Source organism: Ruditapes philippinarum, unplaced genomic scaffold, assembly GCF_026571515.1.
Source record: "Ruditapes philippinarum isolate M1 unplaced genomic scaffold, ASM2657151v2 ctg3039_1_1_1_1, whole genome shotgun sequence".
Lineage (NCBI taxonomy): Eukaryota > Metazoa > Mollusca > Bivalvia > Venerida > Veneridae > Ruditapes > Ruditapes philippinarum.
Window position 1 is genome coordinate 13,245 of NW_026855324.1, and position 12,108 is coordinate 25,352.

Here is a 12,108-nt window from a genome sequence, read left to right on the forward strand (position 1 = left end):
GTCTTGTCATGTATGTCAGTATGTTAACAAAATATTTTCTGGTCCATGTCCATACATTTCAGTGTTGGTTCTCGATGGATTTCTAAATTACTCTGCAAAAATGCTGTGTCATTTACGAACATAGCTGGAAGGTGAATATCATAAGAAATGATTATTTTTGTTCACATATGTTTGTTACACAAGAATCATTCTATCAACAGAAACTTTACTGTTTAAAAATTTGTATTTATGAAACATGTGTGTTGTGAATTGTGGCCAAAGGAGTACAGTCTCTTAGAACTTTAAAGCTCTACCTGATCCCATATTTCAAACAAACCTGGGTTTACTCATCACTGGATACAATGACTTTAAGGACATGACATGTTTCACTTCGAGCATATTCATTGCTTTTATATATGTATTCATTGCTTTGATATATGTGTTCATTGTGTTGATGTATGTGTTCATTCCGTTGATGTATGTGTTCATTGCTGTGTTCATTGTGTTGATGTATAAATTCATTGCTTTGATGTATGTGCTTTAATTCAGGTGTTCATTGCTTTGATACATGTGTTTATTGCTTTGATACATGTGTTCATTGCTTTTAAACATTTGTTCATTGCTTTTATACAGGTGATTGCTTTGACACAGGTGTTAATTGCTTTGACACAGGTGTTAATTGCTTTGACACAGGTGTTAATTGTTTTGACACAGGTGTTAATTGCTTTGAAACATGTGTTCATTGCTTTGATGCATGTGTTCATTGCTTTGATGCATTTGTTCATTGCTTTGATGCATTTGTTCATTGCTTTGATACATGTGGTCTTTGCTTTGATACAGGTGTTCATTGCTTTGATGCATTTGTTCATTGCTTTGATACATTTGTTCATTGCTTTGATACATTTGTTCATTGCTTTGATACATTTGTTCATTGCTTTGATGCATTTGTTCATTGCTTTGATGCATTTGTTCATTGCTATGATACATGTATTCATTGCTTCGATGCAGGTGTTCATTGCTTTGATGCATGTGTTCATTGCTATGATACATGTATTCATTGCTTCGATGCAGGTGTTCATTGCTTTGATGCATGTGTTCATTGCTTTGATGCATTTGTTCATTGCTTTGATACATTTGTTCATTGCTTTGATACAGGTGCTCATTGCTTGAGTTGAATTATTGTTGATTAAGCATTTCAAGTCCAACTACGTTTAATGTTTCAGCTGGTGGAGGTGGTGGTGGCAGAGATTGTTATAAATGTGGAGAAAGTGGACACATGGCTAGAGATTGTACTAACCCACCTAAAGGTATGTATTCTTTTATCTATAAAGATTCTTGACATACTTGCAAGGAATTTGATCGTGACAAATAAGCAACATAAATTTTTATTGATTTTTAACTTAAAAAGGGATGATTTTAGAACAGCCCTTTAAATTTAATTTTTAAGATAGACCCAAATTTGCTGGGGGCCCCCCCCCTTCCCCCCTAAAGTTTAACTATCTTTTATACAACATTTCCAAAATAAATTTCCTTTGGTTTAGATCAAAAATTAAAACCAATTTTGATGATTCTTGTTAACCAGTCTTTTATGCTAGGCTAATATGATGATCTTATTTTAAAGGATTGATATTTTTGTGGTAGTGCATGATGGCTAAAATTGAACTTGTCCACAAAACAATATTTCTGCTTATTTCTAAATAGTTTAAATAGAAAAAAGTTGTGCATATTCAAATGACCTAAGGAGACAGACCTGTAAGCCCACAAATAAGTTAAATGTGGGATGATCGTTCTGCTATTAGAATACCAGAAACAAATGTGTTTGGTTTTTGTAATTTTATTTTTCCACATTTGTCTTTAAAATGAATGGAAAAATATGTTTTTAAAAAAAGAGAAGTTAGTGAAAAGGGAAAAACCCTGTAATATTTGCTATTTTGTCCTTCATTTTAAAAAAAGTTATAAAATGAAGATATGTATTTAAATTTTTAATAATCAAAGGGAATTATTTTAAAAATTTTCCCAAAGGGAAAACCGGGGGCCCAGAAAAAATTTTGGGGGAGGCAGTGGGCAGATCCAAATGGCGGGTTTGGGAAAAAAGGGTTGGGGGGGTTGGGGGCCAGGGCAAAAGAAATTTATCCCGAAAACTGGGTGATGTTCAAGTAAAAAACCCGTTTTAGTGGGGGATTTGGTTTTCCCGAGGGGGGGGGGAAAGGTATTACGATCATCTCGTGGGGTGGGTTTGGGGGTGCCCTGGAATTTTTTGGAGGAGGGGTTTTGGTTCAAGAAAATGGGGTTTGGGGGCAAGGTTTTCTGAGAAAAAATGGGGGAAGTGGTTTACGTAAAAACGAAGAAGACAGATGTGGTGGTTGGGGGACCCTGGGGGGCAGAGGGGAGCCCCCGTGACCCAAACAGGTACCCCAAATCCAGCTGGAGATGGGGCCAGTAACACAAGGTTTGGGCCCAAAGGTTTCAGAATTGTTTCTTTAAAAATGGGTACAAAAGAAACCCAAATTTTTATGGGCTTGTAGGTATGGGAAACCCTTTAACAGTTTTTTTTTCAGGTAATAAAAACTTTTCCAAATCTGGAAAAAACTTAAAGGAAGATATGAACCCCATTTTTTCAATTTTTTGTGTCGAAAAAATGGGAATTTGACTAGGCAACCCCCGAGATTGGGGGTGCCTTTTTGCTGCTAAAATTTTTTTTTGAAACCCCCATGTGGTAACCCCGCCATACCTTTCTCCATCCAGTCAAATGTAGAGGGGCCCCGTTTTTGATTAATGGAAATAAGAGAACCCTTTTCAAAAAGAGCAAGTTTAAAAAAGTTGAAGCCAGAAATTTATGACTTTAAAAATACAAGGGGTAAAAAGTCGCAATTTAAAATTATTTCAAAAGATTAAAAATGGACACCAAAAATCCCTTGAAGATTTTTAAAAGGGGGATGGCCCCAAAATAAAAAATCTTGTGCTAAAAATAAACACAGAAGGGTTTTGACTTTACCCCTTTGCTTTATCTTGAAAAACTTTATGAAGGGAAAAAAAAATATTGCGGGAAACCCATGTTTGAAAAAGGACTTTTAAAAAAGAGTTTAGAACATCGCCAGTTTAAGCAGCAGATTGTTAAGAACCCATATCCACTAGCTTGTATACAGGCTGGACAGGAAATTGATGTATATATATCATGGATCGAAAACCCTGCAATGTTCTGGATTCAACCAGTCAGTAAAGAAAACGAATTGACAGAGTTTGTGGAAAAAGTACAGGAGCTGTATACAAGTGGTGCTGGAACAGGTATGAATGTAGACTCCATTATTACGGGACAAGCTGTTGTTGCCCAATTCTCTGAAGATGAAGCATGGTACAGAGGTTATATTGAGAATGTTTCAGCTGGTCAATTTAAAGTTCGCTTTACTGACTATGGTAACTCTGATGTGGTTGGGAAAGAGGCAATACGTGGTCTTTCAGATGAACTTTTGAAGGAAAGTTCTTATGCAGCGCAATGTAAGCTTGTTGGAGTAAGACCATTACAAGCTGGACAGTGGACTGCTGATGCTAGGGATATTATGGATGGATTGGTGAAAGATGAGGTAGTGAAATGTAAAGTGGTAGATATATCGAATGGATGTGCAGCAGTTGAATTAGTATCAAAAGAACTAGATGTTGCACAAGAGCTGATTCAAACAGCTGTTGTTAGAGGGATAAAAGAGAGTTCACCAAATGTTAAAGCTGGATCATCAAAGTCATCTGTAGGTATTCTCACATATAGCAATGAAATGCTGCTTAGTGTTGGTACAACAGAAGGTGTGTTTATTTCATACACTGACTCTGTGGCAAGTTTTTGGTGCCAGCCTGCTAGATCTGCAGTTCAGTTAGAAGATTTAATGGCTCAGTTGGAAGTCCATTGTCAGTCAGGCACTGGAATTCAAGATTTTCCCATGGACATGGCCTGTGCTGCAAAGTTTAGTGAAGATGATGTCTGGTACAGAGCTAAAGTAACAGCAGCTTATCCTGACACTGTAGAGGTTTTGTTTGTAGACTATGGTAACACTGAGAAAGTCTCAAAGACAGATGTTTGTGAACTGACAGAAGAATTAATACAATTACCTCCTCAGGCAGTTGAGTGTGAGCTTGTTAATGCAAGCAAAGCAAGTAATCAGTTGACAGCAAAATTTAAAGAATTGATTGGTGAGGAAGAGGTCCAAGCTACAGTTGTTGATATATTGGACAACAGTGCTGTTGTATGCCTGACTTTACCTTCTGGGAAGGACATCGGTGAAGAATTGGGTTTGACAGAACCAGGATCAACCACACCAGTTCCTGTTAAACCAGCAAGCACAGTATCAAAATCAGGGTCAAATGTTTTGTCTTATCCCAAGACAGTGATGCCATGTGAGCCCACTATGGTGTTTGTTACTCAGATAATTGATGCAGGAGAGTTTTATGTTCAGCAAGCTGACAAGGAAAAGCTGCTAAATGACCTGATGGCTGATCTGTCAGACTTCTGTCAATCTGCAGAAGCTGAACGTATTTCAGCACCTCAAGTTGGACAAGCGTGTTGTGCTAAGTTTGCTGATGATGGTTGTTGGTACAGGGCTAAAATTGTTGAAATTACAGGGAAAAACTGTACTGTTGAATTTGTAGACTATGGGAACTCTGAAAAAACCACAATTGATGAAATAAGGTCCATAACAGAAAGATTAGTTCAGGCAGCACCATTTGTGCTAAAATGTAGCCTTGAAGGTATTGTTCCAGTCAATGGTAAATGGTGTGAGGAATCTATTAAGAAGTTTGAAGACTTGGCTGTAGGAAAAGATTTACTTTGTGAAGTGGTTAAAGGATCAGAGGTGATAATAAAATGTGGAACTACTGATATAGCTGAAGCCTTAGTAGATAGTGGACTAGCTAAGATAGTTGAAGGAAGTGTTAGGGCAATTGCTAAGAAACAAGTTAAACCTTTAGTATACAAAAAGGAGACCTTCCCTGAACAGCCAGTAGACGTTTATGTGAGTCATGTAAACTCTCCTGGAGATTTCTATGTTCAACAAGTAGACCTTGAAGAAAAGCTTAATCAGGTGATGGAAAAGTTGGTGCAATTTTACGAGTCTTCAGGAGATGATCTTATGATGGACTCTGTGTCAAACGGTCAAGCTGTATGTGCTAAATATTCAGAAGATGAAGCTTGGTATAGAGCTGAAGTTACTTGTATTGAAGGTGCTAAAATTAATGTTCTATTTATAGATTATGGAAATATGGAGGAAACTTCCCTAGCAAATATAAGAGAACTGAAAGAAGAGTTTATGGCAGCAACACCATTTGCTGTTAGATGTCAATTATACAAAGTAAAACCAGAAGGAGATTGGTCTGAGGAATCCGGGGTTTTCTTTGAAACTCAAACATCAGAGAAAGTACTTCAGTGTGAATTTGTGGCTGGCAATAATGTTTGTTTGAAATTGGATGGTACAGATGTAGTTGACAGCCTTGTAGAAAAAGGTTACTGTAGTAAAATAACTGAACAGGTGTCTCCTAGTAAACAGAAAGGTCAGTTTACACCACAGTCAGTGCCAGCTGATAGTGTGTCATGCTATGTGTCACATGTAGATGAGAGTGGAAGTTTATATGTACAACTTGCGTGTGAGGAAGATACACTGAATGCTGAGGTGGAGAAGGTACAAACTTTACATTCTAACAAGCCACTAGACCTTGAATCAGTAAAAAAAGGGGACTTGGTATGTGTGAAATTTTCCGAAGACGAAAGCTGGTACAGAGCTGTAGTGATAAGTACCAGGGACAATTTGGTTAAAGTTAGGTTTGTAGACTATGGGAACTGTGATGATGTGCAGCAAGCAAGTGATTTGAGAGCTTTACCGGAAGATCATCAGGTGACACCACCGCTTGCCTATGCTTGCACCCTGCGTGGACTGAAGAAACTGAAGAGCAGTCAAATAGATTTACTGAAAGATGTTACAGCGGACAAAGAGTTGACTGTCACATTCATTACAACTGCCCCAGAATATGAAATTCAGTTAGAAGATGAGAACCAACAAGACATTGGTCAGCTGATTGTCAATACTGATGAGAGTCAGCAAGGCGAGGTAACAGAAGAACAAACAGAAAACGAAGTTACTGGTTTGTATTCCTTTTTAATTGTTTTTTTTTTAAATGCTTGAATTTGTCATAGTGTGGTTCTAATAGTACGACAAACATTTATTCATCCATTTATATGAAATTGAGAATGACCATTTAAATAGTTAAGTTTTATTCAGTGTTAAACACTTAAAAGTGGATATGTGGAACACTATTTTATGACTTTGATAAAAAATTTAGACATTACACAAAAAGTATATAAAGGTAGGAAATCATAATTAAAAAGTAAATTTCAGTTTGTTTAATTGTCTACAGAAGAGGGTTGTATATGATTTGACATTTGAATCTAGATGTTAAATATTATATTTGAGTTGTTTTGTACATATATTTTGCATAACCTTTTGCTAAGTTGGGCATTGTTGCTAATATTGGCAATGCAGAGGGCCTTTAATGCCATTTAAAACAAAATAAAGAAAAATATACTTGTTGAAAAGATGATGGTATAATGTGCCAGAAATAGTAACTGTTGACTATAGTCCTAAAATTAAGTACTGCTTTATTGTGGGGAAATATATGCAAATCATAATTATGTTTTACTGGATAATTTATGTGTTTTATTAATAAAGTATATATATGTTCAAACAGACTCCAAAGGTGACAATGTTTCATCAAATACAGAGGGTAAGGATGTTCCAACTAACACAGATGTTGAAAACATTTCAAAAGACACAGAGGGTGATGATGTTACTAAAAATAAAGATGATGATAGTTCAACAAACAAAATAGATGAAAGTGTACCAACAGAGGGAGATAATGACATTATTTCAGATGCTGACGATGTTCCAGCAAACACAGAGGATGACGTTGTTGTACCAGACATTAACATGGATGCTATTACTGACAAAGTATGTGCTTTAAACAGTGAGACACTTACCATTGGACAAAGACTAAATGTGTTGGTTGGCCATTCAGAGTCCCCATCAAAATTCTGGGTGCATAAGGAGAGTGAAAACAACAAACTTGATAGTTTACTCAATACAATGTTTGACTTTTATAATGTATGTGAGGACGAGAGATTAGCTGTAGAATCTGTAGAAAAAGACATGTTAGTTGCTGCATTATTTGACGAGGATGAATCCTGGTACCGAGCGCGTGTCGTAAGCTGTGAGAACAAGGAACAAGTGAAAGTTACATTCATCGACCATGGAAACACTGAGGTGATACCTAGAAAATCTCTACGCAAACTTCCAACACAATTTGCAAGTTTACCAATACAGGTAATTTCTTTTTTTATTGCTTGCAATTTAAAGTTATTGTCATTTAATTTAGCTTTTAAATTCCAATTGATCATAATTATTTAAAGATTAAGTTTGGACCATTTACAAATGTCAGTTCCTATTATTCATTCTTATTATAAATAATTTTAACAGGAAATATGGCCCAGTATAAATGGTTGTAAGTTATATAACCCAAGTCATTTGAGGGTTATATATACTTAATTGTTGATTGTTTAAAAACAATGTAAAAGATCTTGAAACAATTCATTATGCTGCACAATTCTGTTGTTTAAGGAAAATGAACAATACTTGAATTTACAGGATTATAGAAACATCCTAAGTTGTCCATGTGAAACTGACATTACATGCATGCAGTATTTATAGGTTTCTAAAATAAGGAATTGAATATGAATAATAAACATGTAACAATAACTTACTTGAAGTTGGACAATTTCATTTGTGGTCATAACCCATAGAATAATCACTTGTTTCCTGTGTAGTCACCATTTGTAATTTAGAGAAAGGTGTTTTGAAGATTTCAACATATGGAAAGAAATGCAGACATTGTTTGATTTATAAAATGTATGATTTTACATTGCTTATTAAGGTATAAATGTTATTGTATGATATTACAGGGTATAGAATGTTGTCTTGGAGGTGTTGAACCATGTGAGAAAGTTTGGAATGATGAAGTGAAGGAAGTATTTGCAGAGCTCACAGCTGATAAGTATGTAATAATTCTACTCTGCAAGATAATTTATGAAATGACTCTAATGTTATTTTAAGGATTTATATTCTGTCTTGTTTTGAAAATGTTTTATATCACTAATTACATACTTGCATACATGAACAAATTGGATTACTATTTAGTAACAGGATTATGGATTGACAAAAAAGTTAACTTGTAAATCTCTGTCCTTTTATGCATTTTGGAAAAATGACGACAAAAAAATAAGCAAATACAGGCAGAATAAGAAGTTAATGAGATAAGATAGGCGTAATGATTCACAAGTACAGACTTACTGTCTGAACACGATACATATACTGTTGAATTTTTAAGACTGTAAATTCCTGGGAATTAAGATATAATATGTCAAGGTACTACATTGTATGTAACAAATCAATATGTATTGTGCATTATTATTCCCCTACCGGTTTAACCGGAGGGGACTTTAGGTTTACCCTCCGTCCGTCTGTCCGTCAGTCCGTCCGTGCACAAAACTGGATCCCGCGATAACGCAAAAAGTACTGAAAATATTTTTATGAAACTTGATATATGGATAGATGGCAGTATGGAGATTATGCACGTCTTTTTTTTTCTTCCTATGTTGAAAATTCTGGTTGCTATGGCAACAAATAGTCTGAAAATATGGCAAATTTAACACATAAACTGGATCCAGTGATAACTCAAAAAGTACTGAAAATATTTTTATGAAACTTGAAATATGGGTAGATGGCAGTCTGGAGATTATGCACATCTTTTTTTTTTTTCTTCTTATGTTGAAAATTCTGGTTGCTATGGCAACAAATAGCCTGAATTTCAAGATTTCTGATTTAAATTTTTCAGCTTTTTCACTATATGTTCTTTATTTCTTAAGGTGTTTACTTCAAACTTTAAATATAAGTTTCTGGTCATCAACCACATCATATGTGACAAGGTTTATAACTCTAGCACAAAAAATATCAGTATTACCCTCCTTGAACTTAGATTTTTTAGGGAAAAAATGTTGTCTTTTTTTAAATAACTTCTTTATTTCCTAATGTATCTACTTCAAACTTCATATATATATATTTCTTATTATCACTCGAATCATTTTTGAGAAGGTTAAATAATCTAGCAAGACTATTTCCAGAATTATGTCCCCCTTGAACTTAGATTTTTTTCGAGAAACTGGTATTTTCACTCCAACTTCTTCATTCCTTATAGGATTTACTTTAAAATCCCACATCGTAATAATATGACAATGTTGTATAAACATAATTTCCTTACTAAGCATGGAAACTTAACACATTACTGTGATATAGACAAACTTATTTTATTATGTTTTGTGGTCGATATTTTCAAATACAGACTTCATCCTCAAATTCATTATAAATGGCAATACACAGGAGTGTATGACAATTAAAGAACTTTTTGAGGGACCGGTAGGGGACTACTGTATTGCCTGCAATACTATCAAATGCTTGTTATATTTGTAGAGTACTGATACTAGATGTAGGAGATGTTGATGAGGAAGGTGTGTTCAAGGTTCAACTATTAGATATGGGAATGTCTGTAGGTGACCAGTTGATACAGAGAAATATAGGTGTAAACATGGCTACACCTGTGGCTGTGAGCACCAAAGTGAAGCAAGTGTTTACTCCAGATACCAACGATAATGTCATCACTAGACTGTATTCTGCTAAATCTTCTAAAACACTTGGACAGTACGGGTAAGCCAATACGTTGCTTCATCATACATGTATTTTTAGCATAGAATAGTAAAAAAAGTTTCTTTCAGAATTGAAACTTGTTGCAGGTAGGTGTCTGTTGTGGAGTGTGATGTTGTTGACTTCAAACCACTTGCCTATATGTTTATTGGTTCAAATCTCATCCAGATTTTTTCATGTGAGGCAACTATCAAGCTAGCTTACGAAGCCTTGGTGATTCTACTTGGGTGCCTGTTTGTGTCTGAAATAATGCACAGAGAGGCACATTAGGTCTTCCTGATCCAGTAATGCCAGATAATCACCATATGACCTTTATAGTGTTTTTGATGCAACATAAAATCCAATTAAAATTGAAAAGTAAAATACTGTTTAGGTATTATTTATATGTTTATCAGTTCCAACTTAACAATCATCCAGAAAAAAAAGAAGATTAAATATCTCAAGCTGGGCTACTTTATTACGAAAGTTATGTGAACCTGACTCATTTACTAACTGAATTTTAGAGTTAATTTATATCCCTTATTATTAAAGTGTTATTTTCATTGTGACAGATACTTGTTGAGAGATTTGTGTGAAGATGATCCTACCATATCTACCCATAATGTGTTGGTTACATCCATCACCAGCCTAGATGAGTTCTGGTGTCGCTTACAAGACAACTCGTATGAGTTTTATCAAGATAAACTACAGGAGAGTTACAGTGATAATAGAGAACAACTTGTTGATATTTGTAAAGGTATAGTTAATAGCATGCGTTTGATTAAACTTAATGTGTTTATTGAAAATAATGGCATTCAAAACATACAATAGCACTGAGTGGTTTTGGCCATTGACTTCCAACCAATTTCCATAACCACTTGGTTTGAATTCTGCCATTGTATTACACGAGGAAGGTATCCAGGTAGTTTTTAAACATTGGTGGTTCTACTAAGGTGCTGCCCTTGCCTGAAATGATGCTGGAAAATCGCCATATGATCACCACATCATTGGACTTAAAGCCCCACCAAAAAAAAACGAAAAAAACCCAAAAAATATAAAGACATCTTACAATTAGGCAGGTTTTGAAGTTTTGATTGTTTCATGATACTGTACAAAATAGCAAGACTGCTGATCAAGATTACCACAAGGGTGAAAGAAAATAGAAATAAGCTTTAAACAAAAGCTTCATCTGCTGTTTGCTGTGTAGCTCATAATGGAATGACAAAGGAATGATTCTAGAGAAGTCTGTGACGGAAATAGCTGAGTATTTCTTGTCAGCACAGGGATGTGGTTCCCCCTATATGTACATTGTATTAATGGAAAACTTTAAAAATCTTGTTTAAAAAATTGATGTTTTGTTTGATTTTGTAATTATTTCACAGAAATGATTCATGGGTGACCACATACCAATATTATTTATACATGTGAGATTATTGTTTGGTTTACAGGTGTAAAATGTGCTGTTTATGTCAATGATAAAGACTACCTTAGAGGTACAGTTGTTGACGAGAGTGATGATGGAGTGAATGTCAAACTTGTAGATGTTGGAGACAATGTCATAGTGCCTCAATCTAGTGTATTTAAATTAAAGTCTGAATGTGATACTTACCCGCAGCTAGCTTTCTGTTGCTCATTCCCTGGGTTGATTCCGATAGATTCTGATACTCAAAATGTGCAAAAGGTTTTTAAAGATACGTTGCTAGAACTAAGTGATCAAACAGAACTACCAGCTTCAGCTAAAGCCACTATAGTTATAGTGACAGAAACAGATGGGAAAATCCTTGTTGAATTGACTATTGATAGAAAAGATATTGCCGAATCTCTAGTTGGAAAAGGTGTAGCAGAGTTTGACAAGACTGTTGATACATCTGTGTTAGATGATCAAATTGATGTATCAGAAAACTTTGGTGCATTTAAGAATGTCCAGTTAGATGTAGATACAGACTATGATTCAGTGTTGATAGACAGTAGTGATTTAAACAGATTGGTATTTCATACTGTTGATGGTATATCAGCTATGAAGGAGATAGAAAAGGCTATATCAGAAACTGTTGCTGATGATGACACAAGCGAAAAGGGAGATAATTTAACAGAAGGGCCATGTCTTGCCAAATGTGCTGTAGATGGTAAATGGAAGAGAGCAAATATTAGAAGCAGTTGTCAGAAATCAGAAGGTGACGAAGTCTCCCGAACATGCAAGGTTTGTTTAAGGTTTATAAGTTCTTGAAAATAGGGAGAGTCTTTATTGGTTAATACTAAAATAAATTTCTGATTACGATGAATCTCTAAACAAATGCTCTTTTGTTCAGTCCTTAAAAAAATAGCCATTATTATTCAGGTCTGTTGAAGAAGAGCTGAAATTTAA

At 35.1% G+C, this 12,108-nt stretch overlaps 1 protein-coding gene across 1 annotated transcript in view; it reads left to right on the forward strand.

Moving 5' to 3' along the window:
* Positions 1-12,108, forward strand: part of LOC132742952 (uncharacterized) — a gene marked incomplete at its 5' end in the record, with an annotated part of 36,633 nt that overhangs the window by 13,242 nt on the left and 11,283 nt on the right. Inside the window, 7 exon segments of the mRNA XM_060731447.1 lie at positions 1,203-1,286; positions 3,007-6,099; positions 6,703-7,334; positions 7,970-8,061; positions 9,534-9,767; positions 10,316-10,500; positions 11,192-11,943. Of these exon segments, the coding sequence (XP_060587430.1) occupies positions 1,203-1,286; positions 3,007-6,099; positions 6,703-7,334; positions 7,970-8,061; positions 9,534-9,767; positions 10,316-10,500; positions 11,192-11,943 (5,072 nt within the window).